At 48.4% G+C, this 18,670-nt stretch overlaps 1 protein-coding gene across 12 annotated transcripts in view; it reads left to right on the forward strand.

Annotated features, from left to right (window-relative positions):
• Ttc39a (tetratricopeptide repeat domain 39A) overlaps positions 1-18,670 on the forward strand; it is a 50,603-nt gene that overhangs the window by 14,822 nt on the left and 17,111 nt on the right. For 10 of the 12 annotated variants that reach the window (XR_003954911.1, XR_003954912.1, XM_006502994.4 and 7 more), the window contains exons 2-6: positions 7,019-7,123; positions 12,325-12,456; positions 13,478-13,554; positions 13,907-13,974; positions 17,333-17,397. Coding sequence is in view for 10 of the 12 variants with exons in the window: in XM_006502994.4 (XP_006503057.1) it covers positions 7,019-7,123; positions 12,325-12,456; positions 13,478-13,554; positions 13,907-13,974; positions 17,333-17,397 (447 nt within the window). In the remaining 2 variants the exon portion in view is untranslated. Of the gene's footprint in view, positions 1-6,478; positions 6,780-7,018; positions 7,124-12,324; positions 12,457-13,477; positions 13,555-13,906; positions 13,975-17,332; positions 17,398-18,670 lie in introns of those variants that run through there. The other 2 variants (XM_006502995.4, NM_001145948.1) reach the window with 2 other exon arrangements.

Below are 18,670 nucleotides of genomic sequence, written 5' to 3' on the forward strand. Positions count from 1 at the left end.
TTTCAAAACAAAACAAAACAAAACAATGTGTGTGTGTGTGTGTGTGTGAGTGTGTGTGAGTATGTGTGTGTGAAATGTTTTTAAGGCTTCAGAAGAATGGTAAATAATTCTAAGGCATTTTGATTTTTAAGTTATGTAGGCAGAAGAGGGCATCAGATCCCCTGCAGTTGGAACTATGGGCAGTTGTGAGCCATCGGTGAGGGTCCTGGGAACCAGACTCTGGCCCTCCATGAGAGCAGCACTTAACCACTAAGCCGTCCTCTAGCCTCTGTGGTAAAGCCCTGGGTTCTTGTCACCCTGTGTTGCCAGATACTGTGTTCCACGTTCTCTATCCTCCTTTTAAGAGAGAAGTCCTGTTAGTGAAACCCTCTGGAACACCCCCACCCACCACCTTCCTCTCCAGAGATAATTGCCAGCCTGAGTCTTAAGTTTATTGTTTTCCATTTTTATTCTCCTGCTGAGTATGGGAAAATCTAAAAGCAATCCAGCGTGGGGTGGGGGGGGTTAGTCTGCTCTTACTTCCAAGTGTTCTGTAACAGAGCCTGCAGCAAACACCCGATCTGTGGCTTACTTTTCTAAAAGTTTGGTTTCTGAGGTTTTTGCCTCCTTGGGCCCACACGCTGGTCCCCCTCACCCTGGCACCTACTTCACCACCCTGTGTAAAGACTCCATTAATTTACTCATCCTTCTTGTTAGACACTGGGGTGGTTTCCTGCCTCCTTCTATTCACACAGAGTATTCATTCCTGTATGGCTGTCTTTTGTACACAGGAGTGTGCCTCTGTGGTCCCCCCCTGGTAATTACAGTGTGCACTCAAGCCTTCCCCTCCCTCCCTTCCTTCTCCCCTTCCCCCACCCCCTCTTTCTTTTTGACAGGATCTCACCATGTCGACTTCGTCTGGCCTCAGATTCAGATCTTCCTGCCTCAGCCTTCCTAGGTGCTGGGACTGTAGAACTGGGCCTCCAAGCCTGGCTTGTTCCATTCCTACTTTTGTCCTGCTTGATGAGAGTGGTGGACTGTGCATAGCATGAGGCAAGAGCATCCAGTGATAGTTCCTGAGTACTCCCACCTCAGTCTTTCCTCACATTCCAGGTAGGAATGTGTAGGCACCATTAAGCCCATTGTACTGATGAGGAAATAGAGGCTTATCAAAATCAAAGAACTTTCTCCAGGCTGGGGTTGGAGCTCAGCTGGCATGGCTCTTGTCTAGCATGCACAGAGCCCTGGGTTTGATCCCTTGGCACCAAGTGAAGCTGGGCATGGTAGAACACAACCTGTAATCCCAGCTCGTGGGAAGGGGCAAGAGGATCGGAAACCCAAGCTCATCCATGCCTACATGGTGAGTCCCAGGCCAGCCTTAGATAGAAGAGCCCCCGTCCACTCTCAAAGGACAAAACCAAAAACACCTCTAGCAGGTGACCAAGTAACTGCTGAGCTGCAGCTCGGCTCAAGGCTGTCTGCTTTCAAAACTCTGAAATGCCATGTCCTGTTACGTGTCTTCATATAGTACTGATCATGTGCGGCTAAGGGCCACAGGAGTGGGGGGGGGGGCTTTGGGCAAAACCTCTTGGACCTATTTGAAACCTAGAAAGGTCAATTTAGAAGCCACAACTCCCTATAGATACTGCATTCTTTGAGCGATAGTCCTCCATCCCCAAAGGGCAGAAGAGAGATTAAAATCTAGGGCTGGCTCCAGTCTGCTCCCTGAGTGACTTTGGTCTTGAGGTTAGGGTAAGAGGTTAACTGAGTCTGGGGCTCTCCCAGTCACCTTGTCTCCAGGACTGCTAATGAGACTTCAAAGTACCAGCCCAAACGACACAGGGAGGCAGGGAGGAAAGGGAAGGAGAATGGCTCCAGCTACCGGGCACCCCTCCTACCCTCCAGCTTGCTTCTCACAGTGGCCTCCCACGTGTGCATGTGAGTGTGACTGTGGATGTGACCGAACGGGTCACAGTTCTTTTCCACGGTGCCTAGGACCCTGATGTAGGTCACCAGCCATGTTCCATCCAGCTCATTGCCTGCCCATCTTCATCCCTTACCCATGCCTCCTTAAGGATAGCAGAGGCCACTGTCACAAAAATATAAGTTGGTGCCCTGGAACAGAAAGGCCTGGGTGACTTAGGCCCTCCTTCCCAGCTAGGGCAGGGGAAGTCTGGGGAAAGTCCTGTGCTTTGCTCCTGCAGAAAGCCCCAGAGGAGCGGCCGACACAGCAGTGAATGCCTTAGCTGTCACATGTAGATAAGAGCTCAGCTGGGGGAAGGATTGAGCAAAATAATACCATGGTTAATTTAGATAAGGGAGTGGCTGTCGATGCCATTAGCCCCATAGAGCTAGTGTCCCCAGTCTTCCTGGGCTCCCTGGCCAGCCCCTGCCTCATCTCTCCATCCTGCAGGTTTTCTGAAGCCTGTCTTCAGCCTGTCCAGACTGTAGTGCCTCAGGACCACCTTGTGGCACTACCAGCCCTGGCTCCCTCTGTACTCTGGTCTCTTTCTGGGCTTTTTTGTCCACCTTGTGTTCTGTTCAGTCCCATGTGGCTCAGATGCCTTCTGTGAGTGTCCAGGCTGAGCTGGGGCCTCTTTAGCCCTGATAATTTTCACAGTCACAGCCCTGTTAGCTGTGGCCGTCATTGTTCTGCCTGTTCTGGAGGCTTCCGAACACTGAGTACCTCAAAGGCAGGTTCCAGTTTGGGGCCATGCTGTTCCAGAGCCCAGACTGAACACGAACCAAGAGAGTTTGGTAGGGTGTGGTGGGAGGGAAGACAGGGAAATAGGGTTCAGGACTGTCTCTAGCGTAAGGGGAGGTTGCTGTTGACTTAACTCACTTCAGTTAAGTCAAAAAGGTGCTGGGGCCCCAGGGTAACAAGGCCCTCAGGCTGTGTGTCTTTATCACCTCTACTCAGGATTGGATGAAATGGGTAGAATGTCTGCAGAAAGAAGAGGCAGACTTTTGCCTCTGCACTTGAGGTCGAGCCAACGGACACCTACATAGGCAGAAATTCAGGTTAGAGTCCAGCACTTGGCTCTGTGGGTTTGGTCAAGTCACCTCACCTCTATGCCTATGTTTTCTCTTCTGCAGTGGGTATAACCCCGTGTCACTAATATTTTGAGGGTACAAGTTAAGAATGTCATTGAGTACTCATGGCACTATGTTTCCTGCCTCCTGGTTAATTCAGGCCACAAAGATGACTGGGTTGGACACTGGTTGCTAGGCTGGACCTAAACACAAAGGAAGACAGACAGGCCAGGCCTCCTGAGAAGAGGGCCAGCCAGCTTTGGGTTGGGCCTTTTATGACCATGGAAAGGACATGGGTCTTTGCTCTCAGAGGCATCAGAGACCATGATGGGTTTGAAGAACACGGTCAGATCTGTGCTTTCAGAAGATACCTGTAGCTGTTAAGGCAGAGGTGAGTTAGACATTAGCATTTACAGTAGACCTGGAGGCGCAGTGGGTTACCCCGGGCACCCTCTACGGTGACTTCCTGAACTTGTGACATTGGTTGGTCCTCCTTTGCTGTGGGGACTGGGGTGTGACCAGAAAGCCATGGCAACCTAATGGCTTTCAGACTCAGAAAGCTCCAGCCACTCGAGGCACAGGAAACTGGGTTTGGGACTTGAACCTTGTGAAGATTCTGGACACAATCTCTTTCCCCTGCCTTTAAGTGGGGGCCCTGGAGGGTCCAGTATCAGGAAATACTAGGAGAGTCATGGGAAAGAATTCCCTAAAAATGACAAATACGAGTTGACTTTCTTGTAAGAGCTTTCGTGTGTGTGTGTGTGTGTGTGTGTGTGTGTGTGTGTGTGTGTGTGTTTAAATGCACACTACCCTTGAGGATTTAGAATTCATAAAGTAACATAATGAATTTTACAGGCTCAGGGAACCTGGCCAAGTCAGCATGGTCCTTTCTGAAGGAATGGGTCCTATCCCAAGGTTCCTTTGGGAATACTTAAATGTGAGTTAGTGATAAAGGTATAACGCACACAGGGAAACAAGCCACTGAAAGTGACAAGCACCAGAAACAATAAGTAACAGAATTGTTTTCTCTGAGCATCTAAAAGATTAAAATAACATATAATTAGTTGTGTCGAAGATGTGTGAAGAATTAATCCCAGCACTTGGGAGGCAGAGGTAGGCGGATTTCTGAGTTCGAGGCCAGCCTGGTCTACAAAGTGAGTTCCAGGGCAACCAGAGCTATGCAGAGAAACCCTGTCTCGAAAAACCAAAAATAAATAAATAATAAAAATAAAAAAAGGTGTGTGAAGAAGTTGAAGCTGAAGCTGAAACAATTGTCAGGGAACCAAACACTGTCTAAAATAACCACAGACCTGAAAGAAGAATCCAGCGGCGCCCCTGAAAATGGGAACCACAATCAACCTGAAAAACGCAGCAACCAGCAAATCCCACACCTGAGGAGGAACCATGCAAAGAAAGCCATAAAGGGAGCTGTGGACCACCGTGGGGGTGTGCCAGGGCTAGGGGGCTGCAGGGAGTGCGGGCAGGGGCTTCCTGAAGGAAGTTCTCACCTGCTAAACCCAGCTCTTGGGAGGCTGGGGCAAGAGGACTGAGCTGAGCACTTGAGTCAGCTTGGCTTGCTGTCTTAGTCTCCCTCCTCTTTGATTTTATTTATTTATTTATTTATTTATTTATTTATTTATTTATTTATTTAATCTATGTGAATGTCAGGCTGGGCCCTGGTCCTCTGCAAGTGCAACAGGTGAGCCACTAAACCAGTGAGCCGCCGACCCCCGAGCCCCATCTTAGCTTCTTTTTCTGTTACTGTAATAAAATAACTCTGACAAATGCAATGTAAGAAAGAAAGGGATTATCCTGGGCTTACAGTTCTTGGGTGACACAGTCTGCATCTGGGGACAGTGGTAGCAGGGGCAGGAAGCTGGCCGCTCATATCACATCCATATGTAGGAAGCAAGAACAAACAGGAAGAAGAGCTGGGCTATAAAGCCTCACTCAGGGCGCACCCCTAGTGGCCCACTTCCCTTAGGAAAACCCTGCCTCCAAAAGGCTCTTCCCTAAATCAACACTAGCTGGCTGGAGACTGAATGTTTATACAGAGGCCTATAGGGGACATTTCTCATTCAAACCACAGTAGCTACAAGGGTAGGCAAGAGGGCTCAGCAGGTGAAGGTGTTTGCTGCCAAGTGTGGAGATCTGAGTTCAATCCCTGTGAGACACATGGTAGAAGGAAGACTACTACTGACTCCCACAAGTTGTTGGCCGATCTCCACACATGTGCTAGGGATGCACACACACACACACACACACACACACACACACACACACACACACAAACCAGACAAACCTACCCCATCTTCCTCCACTGCAAAGGCTGGTGTTGCTGAAGGATGTATCAACTTAAATCTGCCTTGGTGTATCTCTCTATCAACTTGGAAATTGCCTTTATTATTTAAAACACAAATACAACTAACCATCACCGATAAATGAATGCAGACCTTAAGAGAGCCCATCTTATGGGACATGAAATTCAGTACTAAAGCAGCTAAGAGACTGGATAGGAGGTCGCAAAAGAGAAAAGGGGGGTTTCCTGTCAGACTTGGGTTACCATGGCAGCAGCTTGGCCCCGAGGCCCCGAGGCAGGTGGGTGAGATATGGTTCAGAACTGATGGTGTTTGGTGATGGAGCCCAGTGAGAGACTGAGTCAAAGATGGCTATCAGACTTCTGGCTGGAGGAACTGGGTGCAGATGTGTTACTCATTAAGATGGCAGGGCTGGGAGGGGCAGTCTTGGGAGAGTGCGCAGGAGGTGAGCTTTGAGTCTTCTCAGTTCGCCTGGGAGGAGCTGCTGATGGGCCTCAGGGTGTGTGTCGGAGCTGGCCTGGTGCAAAACTCTCTCCTTACTGTGGTTTGAGGGTCAGGATTTTCGTCAGCGGTACTGCAAACTTCTGTAACAAACTTCTTTCAGATGCATGCCTATAATCCCAGCACTGAGGCAGGTGGATCTCTGTGAGTTCCAGGCCAGCCTGATATAAAGAGTTCCAGAGTAGCCAGGGAGACTCTGTTTCAAAAAACTAAACAAAACACCACTACCTGTCATGCAATGATGCGGCCCCTGGAGAAGAGGCATTTTCAAAAGGGAAAGTTGAGAGCCAGGCAAGTCCCAGACTTGCACTTCATTTATTTTACTTGCTCATGTGTTGGTTAGGAGCTTGCTTTGTGCCAGACATGAGGGCTGGGACTGCTGAAGTGATAGAGCAAGATTCCTGTTTTTTATTTCTTTTTTTTTCTTTTCTTTCTTTTTTTTTTTTTTAAAGATTTATTTATCGTATGTATAAGAGTACACTGTAGCTGTCTTCAGACACACCAGAAGAGGGCATCAGATCCCATTACAGATGGTTGTGAGCCACCATGTGGCTGCTGGGAATTGAACTCAGGACCTTTAGAAGAGAACCCTCTCTCCAGCCCAAGATTCCTGTTTTTTAGATGTTTGTATTTTAGTGGATGGAGACAGACACTAATTTAAATATATAGGTAGGATGCTAAGAGCTGTCAAGGAACTTGAGCACCAGAAGAGGGCTAGGTGTGGGAGAGGCCATCAGGAAGGTGACGAGTCTAGAAGGCTCTGGAATGCTCTTACTGGACCACTGCCTTCCATGGCCCATTGTGACAGTATCTGTTCTAGAGTGTAGGCCTGAGGTCAGTAAGAACTTGGAGAAGAAATACCCAGAGAGGAACAAGTGGTCCCTCAGTGGGACAGCAAAGCCTAATGGGTCAGAAGGGCCACAAGGACTCCCTTTATGATTGTAAAGGGTAAGAAAGTTTACTCTTATGGCTTCCTTGCTCCCCATCCTTAGCCCTGTCCCCACCTGTCATTGAGTCTCAGGTGACACCCTCCCTCTTTCCACCACTGGGATCCCTGAGAGGTGGCTGTAAACCATCCCCGTGTCTCACTATAGAATGGGCAGACCAGAGTCCCAGTCAGGTTGACCAGGCCGGTGAGGCTCTGCCAAGCCTCCCAGCATCAGGGCCATGTCTGTCTCTTCCCTCAGGTCTCCTGTGAGCAGCCTCCATGAGGCCCTGGACCAGTGCATGACAGCCCTGGACCTCTTCCTTACCAACCAGTTCTCAGAAGCACTCAGCTACCTCAAACCCAGGTGAGCTTAAATCCCTGAGGAGTGTGCACGTGCAAGTGCACACACCGGGAGAACGTGGATTAGAGGAGCCCCGTGAGAGCATTACACTTTCTGGGTCACCATGACCCCCAAGAAGTCTCATCCAAATTGCCCAGGCACCCCTTCACCCCTTTTACAGCCTGTAGACACCAGGTGGTTTCCACAGTCACAGGCACCTGGTGGTTTCCTATTCTCACTCCTGGGGGGCGGGGGGGGCAGGGGGTGTCCTCTGTAACCCTTTAGGCCCGATCACTGAGCCTTTGGGTAGTAGTGAGGGCTGCAATATTAAGCGTCTCTCCGATGTTTGCTGTTGGTTTGTTTAGTTTTGAGCCTCTGACTTGAGATCCCCCCCACCCCCCGCCAAGTGCTGAGATTCCCAGTGTGCACCACTGGGCCTGACAGAACTATTTCTAATTAATCTGCATGTGTAGCTTTTTCTTTCCTAACCTCCCTCTTTTCAGTGTTAAAACTGAGGTATAATTCAGATACCATAAAATTCACTTTTAATAAAAATGTTTGTGTGTGTGTGTGTGTGTGTGTGTGTGTGTGTGTGTGTGTGTGTGTGTAGGTGAGGAAAACTCTAGGGAATCGGGTCTCTTCTGCCACCTTGTGGGATCTTGGGAATACACTTGGGCTGCCAGACCTACATACAGCTGAGTCCTCTCACTAACCCAAGATTCCCTGTTTTATCATTTAAAAAATCTTGTCTCTTAGTAGATAAGAATGTAGCTTTCATTGGTCATGGTGGCACACATTTATCATTCCAGGTCTTGGGAGGCAGAGGCAGGTGGGTCTCCTTGAGTTTGAAGCCATTCTGGTCTTTATAGAGTTCCAGGACAGCCAGGGTGACATAGAAAGAGTGTTCCTAAAAGGAAAGGAATTTGGCTTTCTTACCCAGATGCCCAGTGCTTGGGAGGTACAGATAGAAAGCCCAGAACTTGAGCGTCATCCTCCAGTGCATAGCATACCCAAGGCCAGCCTGGGCTACATGAGATATTACCTTGAAAAACCAAAACCAAATGTGTTTAGCTTTAGCTTTTCACCCACCTGGTTCCTATGGCTTCTCTCATCCTCCTCTTACCATATTAGCAATATTTAACCAATTCACTAATTATATTACTATACCTTCGTAATTATTGTATTACGTCTATCTTGGTCAACACGAGCAAACAAACCACAGCTTTCATCCCAAAGGGAACAAGAGAGAGTTTATTCTGGGGCCCTTTTGAATGACCATGTCCAGGGAACCTGTTAAGTTTAGTAAAATACAGTGGTGGGTACATCAGAAAGACCAGTACAGCAAGATGAGGGAGGCCTTACAATGGTCTCCGGATGCTATCCTGTGGCTTTCCTAGCTTCTGGATTGGTGGAAGCTAATAGTTAACAGATTCCAAAAGGTTTCACCTATTATCACAGGATGTTTGTTCCAACATAGACATGGGCAACGAATGGCTGCTCTGGGGCTAGAACTAGCCCGATACAAGGAAACTGGGCCCTGAGCCTCCAACATTCCTATCTGTTCTCAGCACTGACATTCCAACCCATTGCAAAACTGCTTGTTTCAGGAGTCCTTCACATCTTAGTTGTCAAGACGAGTTGTGTGTTACATGACATGGATGGCAATCTCCTTGCTGTTTGTGGTCTTGTTTTTTCATCTCCTAATTTGCTGTCCTTTACACTTAGAGATTTTAACCCTCCACAGGATGACACAAACCCACCACAAGTTCTCCCCGAATGTTCAAACATACAGGTGAGCCGTGAGTGCTGCTTAAGGAGATTGGTGCCTCCTGGCTGGGTCCAGCTCTCCCCTGCCTCCCCACCCGCACCTGCCTCAGCTTTCTGTTCTCATGTTGCCTCTATTTTACCAGAGCACATTTTCTAAAGCCTTCCCAACAAGGAGTTGCATAGAGATTCTTTTTTTTCTGTCAAAAGTTGGAAGACATCACTCACCTACTTCCCAGAAGCGACTATAGCTACAGTGCTGGATAGTTTTATGTCAACTTGGCACAAGCTAAGTCATCTGAGAGGAGGGAATCTCATTGATGTGGGAGAGCCTAGTCCAATGTGGGTGGTTCCATCCCTAGGCTACAGTAACTGACTGAGACAGCTGGGTCCTAGTTCTTACCCCATGTGTGATCTTTTTTGTCCCTGTCTCAGAAATATTCAGATCTACTCTTGTTCCTGTAAGTATGCCCCACAGCAATGGACTGGGACAAAGGTCTCTTTCATTCTGTAGTTTTGTAATCAATTCTTTCTGTTCTAGGAAGTTCTCTTAGTCCTCTGTTCCTTTTTCTTAAGCCATGTGTAAAGCTTCCTAGGCTAGCCTTCTCTAAGCTTCTCATTCCCTCCCTTCTTTCCATTTAAAAAACTCTGTGTGTGTGTGTGTATGAATGTATGTGCATATGTGTGCTTGTGTGTATGCATGTATGTGCATATGTGTGCTTGTGTGTATATGTGTGTATGCATGTATGTGCATATGTGTGATTGTGTATGTGTGTGTATGGCCACTGCACTGCACACACATGTTAAGGTCAAATGACAGCTTTCAGGAGTCAGCCCTCTTTGTCCACTGTGTAGATTCTGGGATTTGAATTCAGGTTGTCAGGCTTGACAGCAGTGCCCTTACATGCTGGACCATCGTGCTGAGCCCCACATGCACCTCTGACATGTCTGAGTGTCATTAAGTCCTTCTCTTCGTTTCTCTTCACTTCCATGATCATGGGACTAATTCCATGATCCTAGCACTTATTATTGTTTCTCTGGATGTTCTATTTTGGCCTTTCTTTCTTTTTCTGCTTTTGTGTATGTGTGCATGTGTGTGATACACGTGTCAGTGTGTGTGTGTGTGTCTCTGCAGACTATGGGTACCTTGGGGCAGGGCTTGGGTGTGATGCTTCTCTGTGACCTGATATAACAGGGCTGAGTCAGGTTATCCTCAGAAACCCTTCATCTCCTGCCTCCCTGTGCCTCCACAGACCCCAGCTTCTAGACTAAAGGGTGCCTCAGGGTACAGGGGCAGCATCTATCCCACTGTAGAGAGCGGAGAGGGCAGTAATGGCTAAAAAAAGGAACTTAGCTGTTACCCCAGCAACAGGGGTGATGTCACTGGATAGCTGGGGCCACTGAGACGTGGCAGGAGCCTGGCAGTTTGGTTCCCTTCCTCGGATGCCTTTGTCAATTATTTACAAAGTGCCCCAGTACCAGGGCAATGCTGGGATCATCAGAGGGACAACTAAGCTTTATAAAGGGATTTATTGTTAGATCACCTCCCTCTCTTGTTAAAGCAAAGCCTGTGGATGTTACTCCTTTCCTTCAGGGTTAAGGGGTTTTGGTTTGGTGGTGGTGGCGGAGTTGGTGGAGGGTTTTTGTTTTTGTTTTTTGAGGCAGGACCTTGGACTCCTCCCTCTATCTCCCAAATGCCGGGATCACAGGCTTGCACCACTGTCCCAGGCTACACCGCTATTGGCCAGGATTCTTGAGGACCAAAGGAAAGGCTTGGGGACTTCTCCCTAGGCCTGCCAATTCCCAGACAACTCCCAACCTGTGCCATGATTACTCTGTGTCTAGACAGTGGCTTGAGGAAAGGATTTGGCTCTGGTAGTGGGGGCGCTGAACTTGGACTTGAGTCCCTCAGACACAGGTTGGAATCTTGGCTTTGCCAGTCACCTGCTGCGTGACTCTGATAGGCCTCTTGGACTCTTGGAGTCTCAGGGTTCCCCTCCACAGAAAACAAATCCACCAGGCATGGTGGTGCACACCTTTAATCTCAGCACATTCAGGATGCAGAGAGGCAAAGCTCTGTAAGTTCGAGGCTAGCCTGGTCTACATGGTAAGTTCCAGGCCAGCCAGAGACCCCCACAAAAAAAATAAATATAAATATAAATAAATAAATAAATGGAAGGGAGGGAGGGAGGGAGGGGCGGACGGACAGACAGATGAAGAAGGATTAATACAATGATGTTTCTGTCCTGGAACTTCTAGAGAGACTGAAATGGTTCTCAGATCTCTGGCCATATCACCCTGCTCAGTAAATGTGAGTCCCTCTGTTTCACCAGTGTTCTGAGTCACTTACTTGAGGGACTTTGGTAACAGGACCAACAGTATCCCCCAGACCATTCCTAGCCTCTTCCCTAGGTTCCTCTAGCCCTTCTCTCCTCTTCTTCCGGTGAGCCCCAGGACTCAGCCCTACCCGTCCAGCCACACCTGCTTGACGGGAAGGAAGGAGCCCTGCCCAGGCAGCTGGCAGACAAAGTGGAATTTCTAGTCTGAGACCCAAGGCCCCAGTGTATACCCGTGGCTAGGAATCCTGGCCCTTAGTAGCCCACTACCTGGAGGACTCCGATCTGGTGTGGCCTGGAGTGGGGGACAGAATATGCTATACCAGGAATAGCTTGGTAGAGGGACCTGGTATGGTGAGCCCCAAATTCAAACACCCAGAGTTGTATGTGTGGCACTTGGACCCCTGAGCTGAAACCAACTCTGTGAAAGGGCGCCCCCTGGGGCCCAGACCAGATGTCTGGGGAGAGTGCTAGAAGACCATCACTGAGGCAGATGGCATCTCAAGCCCCCTCCTCTCCACTAGCAGCACACTCCTTGGCAACCCTCCTTCCCTGCCTAGGCCCCGACATCTGGCCTCCCCACCCTGAGCCCTCCGACCTGCTGCTGTACTCAGTTAGGAACCCCAGGCCAGGCCTACACACTCCCCCAAGCTGCCATTGAGCAAGGATGGAAGCAACCTGCAGACAGGTGATTCCTCAGCTAAAGCCTCAGCCCTCTCAGAAAACAATGTCCCTTTCCTTGTCATCCCCCAGAACTTCCTGGCCCCTTGTGCTTAGCAGGTGGCCTAGCCTCTTCCTTCAGAGAGAATAGCGAGACTTAGAGCTGGAAGGTCACTAGAGGTCACTCAGCAGGAAGAGGAACTGAGAACTGGACCAAGATCTTTTGTTTTTAATTACTTGTTACCTGTCTGCAAAGTGTTTATTACCTACCAGGTCGCTTCTCCCACTACCCCCTCTATCTCACTCCCCTTCTCTGCCCCTTCCTCCCTGGACGGAGGACATTTGAGATGCCATGAATGGGTTAGACTTTGGAAATGTGTCCCCAGGTAAAACAGGATGAGCTATCAGGTGATCCACAGCCAGCTAGCCATCTCTGGGGTTCTCAACACCCACTTTGTCCCACAGAACCAAGGAGAGCATGTATCACTCCCTGACGTATGCCACCATCCTGGAGATGCAGGCCATGATGACCTTCGACCCCCAGGACATCCTGCTTGCTGGCAACATGATGAAAGAAGCGCAGTCGCTGTGTCAGAGGTCAGAGCTGTGGGGTCAGGGATGGGGTAGTGAGGCTCTTGCTTCTGTCTGTCTCCTCATTTTGACCAAGTGCCTGGTGTGTCACTAAACACTGTTTAAGAGGACTTGTGTCCTCCAGTGCTGAGAGTCGTCTGTTTTGGCATGGCTGTAGAACCTTGCCTGACCCAGTCACTGGGGAGAAAATGGATTCTGTCTCTGCCACTTTTAAACTCTGTCTCGGGCAGGTCCCACCCAGGACTCAACGATCTTCATTTATAAAAGAGGTGTGATGATGTGTGAGTCACAGGGTTGTCCTGGAGACACAGTGGCAGGGCCTGGTGTGTGCTTGAGTGAGTTTAGTCCGGAGTCTATGAATGAAGTAACAGTTCCTGGGTGTTTGTGTACTGATGGTGTCACTGGCCGCTGGGCACACATCTATTCTGGGCCAGGCCCTGGGGATCCGGGAACTCCTTAGGCCTCGGCAGTTCTGCTCAGCTCACTACCTGGCAGGAACACAGCCCCACCCATGGCATCTAATATGAGGCAGACAAGCTGGAGGCACCATAAAGCTTCATCCCATAGTAGCGATGGCTCTAGGGGCAGGGGTGGGGGTGGGGTGACACCTGAGCTTGGTCCAGGGAGGTGAACAGAGCCGGTTATAAGGCCAAAAGTTTAGAAAGCTCTGGACCAGGGGAGTTGGGAGTGTGACTCAATACAGCACTTGCCTAGTATATAGGGTGCTCTGAGTTTGAACCCCAACACAGTGAGGAAGGGAGAAATGAAGAAAGAATTCCAGCAAGCCAGCCCTGGATTGGGAGAGCTGTAGACCTGAGTCTGGAGGACTCTGTGGGAGGTGCCCACAAACCTTCAAATATTTGAAAGTATAGCAAAGTGTGCCTGTGTGTGTGTGCGCGCGTGTGTGTGCTTGCGCACGTGCTTGTATTATATGCTCTTGCATGCTTGCATGCACATAAAGACAAGTGTGACATGGACTGGTCCTCTTTCCACCTCATGGAATCATGGGGCCCTTTTCCTTTTCTAGGCATCGAAGGAAGTCTTCTATGACGGACTCATTCAGCAACCTGGTGCACCGTCCTACCATTGACCAGTTCACAGAAGGTGTGGCATCCAAGAGGTCTTCTCCAGCATTGACTCTGGTGGCTCCAGGCCCAGGAAGGGGAGGGAAGCGTGGAAGGGAGGAGAGAAAAGTTATTCATTCCAGTGTTCCCAAGGAGGCTGTGCTACAGCCGAATGCCTGGCCTTTGGCCTTTGGAGGAAGGCTTAGTACTGGAGAGGCCCAGCCACCCAACATTACCAGCTAAGCATCTGGAAGACTGAAACGTGGCTTTGCTCCTCAGCCCAGGGGTGTTTAGAATGTGCCTTTGTGACTTCATGTGCCCCAGAGGGAATGTGGCTTTGCTTGAGCCTCCTGCCTAGGACCCCAGGCTTTGCTTGTTTTCTGTTCCTGCAGAGGAAATCCATGCAGAGGTCTGTTATGCAGAATGCCTACTACAGAGAGCGGCCCTGACCTTCCTGCAGGTAGGAAGCTCTCCCCACCCCAGCCCACCCCACACCTGGGCAGAGAGCATTCTGGATCAGTCCCCAAGTCCAAGCATGACCTGTCCTCTGAGAAGTGACAAAGCCCGAGGTTCAGATTCCCAAACTCTGAAGCCTGGCCAAGCTGGGTAAGGAGGGGTGGGCGTGTCTTCTTCATACACCAGGGTTCTCATGGTGCCGCTTCCTTCTGGTCACTGCTCTTGCTCCTGTCAAGACTCACGTGGACACAGGCATTGTCACAGATCTGCTTTGCTTGATTCATGCAGCAAACACCTGGAGCAAATAATATACCAGGCTTATGATAGACCTGTCATTTTGCATAAATGTGTGGTACATGCATACATGTGTGGAGAACAGAAGTTGATATCAGGTATCTTCCTCAGTCACTTCCCACATTTTAAACTATTTTAGTGTCTGTGCACACATACACATGCATGTGTGCAAATGGATACATACATGCATGCCTGTGTGTATGTGTGCATGCATGTTTGCCTGTGATGGGAAGAGGGAAAGGCATGCCATGGATGTGTGGAGGTCAGAGGAGAACTTTTTGGGAATTGGTTCTCTCCTTCTGCTTTGTTTTGAGGCAGAGTCTCATTTTTGCTGCTGAGCTGTGTACTCCAGGCTAGCTACTGAGCTGTGTACTCCCGGCTAGCTGGCTGGAAAGCTTCCAGATGATTCTCCTGTCTCTGCCTCCATCCTCTGGGAAGGATTACAAATGTACTCAGTGAATCTGAATTCTGTTCTTAGGTTAGTGTAGCAAGCACTTTAGCTTCTGAGTCATCTCCCTAGCCCCCATTTGTATACTTCCCACAATGTGAGGTCCTTTCTGACACGTCTACACTTGTTACTTGACTGGGACAGGAAAGCAGAGTCCTAAGGAGAGGACTCCTAAGGTTACCTGATTAGTGAACTGGGACTTGAATTTGGGTCTGGCCAAGTCAGAGACAGGTCTCCCTACCACAGTGGGGATTACACAAGCACACAGTCTACTAGAACTTCTTTGCATTGTAGTATGTTTGTATGTATGTATGTATGTATGTATGTATGTATGTATGTATGTATGTATGTATATATATATATATGTGTGTGTGTGTGTGTACTGGAGGAGGGAAGATGAATTTTAGTGTTGGGTGCTATTTATTTTCTTTAGCTCCTTTTTTGTTTTAGATTGTTTTGCATTAAGCCAGTTCCCTACATAGACCAAACCAGCCTTGAACTCACAGCAATCCACTTGCCTCTGCCTCTCAAGTGTTGAGATTAAATGTGTGTGCTACCATACCTGGCTTCTTTCGCTCTTTTTAGCTTTTAAAAAATATCATTTTATGTGTGTGGGCGTTTTGCCTGTTAATATGCTGAGTACTCCGGGCGTGCCTGGTGTCCTTGAAAGCCAGAAGAGGGCTTTGGATTCCCTGGAACTAGAGTTACAGACAGTTTTGAGCCACCATGTGTGTGCTGTGAATTTAACCCAGGCCTTCTGGAAGAATAGCCAATGAGCCACTATATCAGACCATACAGTGTTACTTGTATGCATATTTTCAGGGCTGACACTTTGGGACTGGAAATCCAATTGGTGGGCTCGCCAGCCCTTCCTTAGCTCGTTTTTAAAACTGTAATTTAATTACATTTCTCTCTTCTCTTTCCAACCTCTAACTCCACCATTATACCCTTCCCCACTCCCCTTCAAATTTATGAACTCTCTTTTTCTCACTAATTGTCATTGCATACATATACTTATATGTATATACATATACATGTACATTGCTAAGTACAACCTGTTCTGTCTATACTGATTGTATGTTTTCAGAGCTAACCATTTGACACTGGACAACCAGCTGGTGAGCTCTTTCCTGGGGAAGACCTCCCCTCCCACCCCTAGTTCTCCTATTTTCTATTGTTCTCAGTATAAGGTTGAAGCCTTGTAGACTTGTCCCTGTCCACCTTGGCATCTGCATTGCATTCATCCTTGTTCTGCTCACAATTGGGCAGTCACATGGGTGAGTCTTTATGGGTGTAGCTTCAGACATCCCAGGAGACACAAACTCATAGCAAACCCCCTGATCCTCTGGCTCTTATGATCTCTGCCCTCTCTTCCCTGAGCCTTAGGTGTGGGAATGTTTTGTAGATGTATCCACTGGGACTGAATTCCACAACTGTGTTTTGATTGGTTGTGGTTTTCTGTAGTGGTCCCCATCCATTACAAAGAGAAGTTTCCTTGATGGGGGGTAATGACTGTACTTATCTGTAGGTATAAGGACAAGTGTTTACAGACTCTTGTCAGGGGTTATGCTAGCTTAGTAAATTAATGAATGTAGATCCTCCAGTACCCATGACTTCACTAGTACTAGTAGTTGGCTAGTTTTCCAATACCAGACATGGTTTCCCTCTTATTGTACAGATCTTAAATCCAATTATAGAGCTATTGGTGACTGCCAAGGTATGCATGCTACTAGGGCCCCTTTAGGATCACCGTGCCATGCTGATCATCGATGGGGTTCACAGGCATCGTAGACAGATATCTTTAGCTCGTTTTTAAAAAATCTTTGTGGCCCCTGGGTGATTTAAGCTGGACTAATCCTAGTCTTCCATTTAGTATTCACTGAAACAAGAATGGCATTTTCTTTTATTCACTTTTGTTATATATTTTAATTACACATATCCCCTGATTCATCTGGAGGCCAGAGTCAACACAGCAAGACTCATCCCTCTACCCCATGACACTGTCCCAGCCATTACCTTCTTTGTCACCCTCACCTGAGTGTATCTGAACAGCATACTGTTATAGTGTGTCACAAAGACTTATAGTTGTATGGGACTTGAATTCTCCATTTGTCTTTGTGTTGTCTGGGCAATATTCTCTTAGGTAAATATGCCCCAGTTTATACCTAGTCTCCCATGGGTGAGCCTTGGTTACTTTTGGGTTTTGGTTTCATGAACACTGATGTTGTGTGGCTCCTGATAATGCTTTTCAGCCCACGCCCATTCGTTTCCTGTGAGTGGACACCCAGGATTGGGGTTACCAGACAAACGGGGGCTCCTGGAACTTTAAATAATAAATTACAACTTGCTTCAATATTCTAAAAAATGAGTGCCTCTCTTCATCCTACATTGTCCTTCGACCAGAGGGAGACACTGTTGACTGTATATGTGCCTATGTCTGTCTGTCTGCCTGCCTGTCTGAGAAAGGCAGTTGTGGCAGTCTGCTTTGAGTGACCTCTGACCACTCCTGCCTCATTTGCCATAGATCTGGGCACAGGGTAGAGGCCTACAGTCTTGTGTGACCCTCTAGTCTCCAGTCACCTGCCCTGGACCTAGCTCTCTTCGTCTCTCTCCACCACAGGACGAGAACATGGTGAGCTTCATCAAGGGCGGCATCAAAGTGCGGAACAGCTACCAGACTTACAAGTAAGTGGGGTCAGCCTGCGGGGAGCTGAGGGCCTGGGGCCACAGAGTCTACGACCTATCCCCTCAGACTGAATTGTGGGTGGCTCAAAGTCTAGAAAACTGGGGTTCGGATAGATTTCTGTACTTCTAGGCTTCCATTTTCTGGAGTAATGTCCTCCTGGTTTTTTGGCTACACTGTGGGTTTGGCTTCTTGAGTGCCTTGTCTGCTAGAGAAAAAGAAGACCCAGGCTCTACACAAACAGCCTGGGCTGGTGGGCAGGAGACAGACAGACTTTAAGGAACAGCAGCAGAACTACACATTCGTAAAGGCCCAGTCCAAATCCTACTTGCCCTTTTGATTTTTTAAAGATTTATTTGTTTGTTTGTTTGTTTGTTTGTTTGTTTAATGTGTGTGAGTTCACTGTCGCTGTCTTCAGACACACCAGAAGAGGGGATTGAATCCCATTACAGATGGTTGTGAGTCACCATGTAGTTGCTGGGAATTGAACTCAGGACCTCTGGAAGAGCAGTCAGTGCTTTTAACCACTGAGCTTCAATATTCCAAAATAAGCCATCTCTCCAGACTCCAAATCCTATTTTTCATATGAAGTCTTCCTTGACCTTTCAACATACAGGGATAGCATGTGTGCACACAGACATAGATACACATATGCAGACATGAACACATATACACACACTCACACATGGATACACATATACACACACATAACACATACACACAGAGAGACACATATGCAAAGATACACATACTCACACATACACACAGATGTACACTCCCCAAGGGCTAGAATCATTCCCACACTATGCCTGGGTTCCTGATACAAGTCCTCTGGGCCAGGGGTGAGCTGTGCTGATGGTAGAAAGGCAGAGAGCACTTTCACCCAGTGTGGTGAAGCAGTCTCTTACTCCAAGTCTGCAATCAGATAAAGCTCTGAAAACGCAGCCCTCTGTCCTGTCAGTTTCACAGTAGGACTCACTTCCCATTACACTTGGAGAACATTTGCTGTCTTTCCCTCCTCCTCCAGAGTGACTGTCCCCTGCACAGTACACCTAAAGAAGGCCTGTGCTGGGATTGTCCAGATACAAGGGACTGCCACAAGTCTCTCCAGTGTCCTTGCTAGCTTCCAGCAGGGTGTCTGCAAAGTACATGCCTGCCCAGGCCAGCTCTTTCTGGCTCCCAGGCTCCCCTGTCTTGTAGAGTGATGCCCTGAGTCTGATCGTCCCATGAGCTCCCCTCCCTAACCCTGCAGCCTCTCCCATGGCTCTCAGCTGC

The sequence above is a fragment of the Mus musculus genome, chromosome 4, assembly GCF_000001635.26.
Source record: "Mus musculus strain C57BL/6J chromosome 4, GRCm38.p6 C57BL/6J".
Classification (NCBI taxonomy): domain Eukaryota; kingdom Metazoa; phylum Chordata; class Mammalia; order Rodentia; family Muridae; genus Mus; species Mus musculus.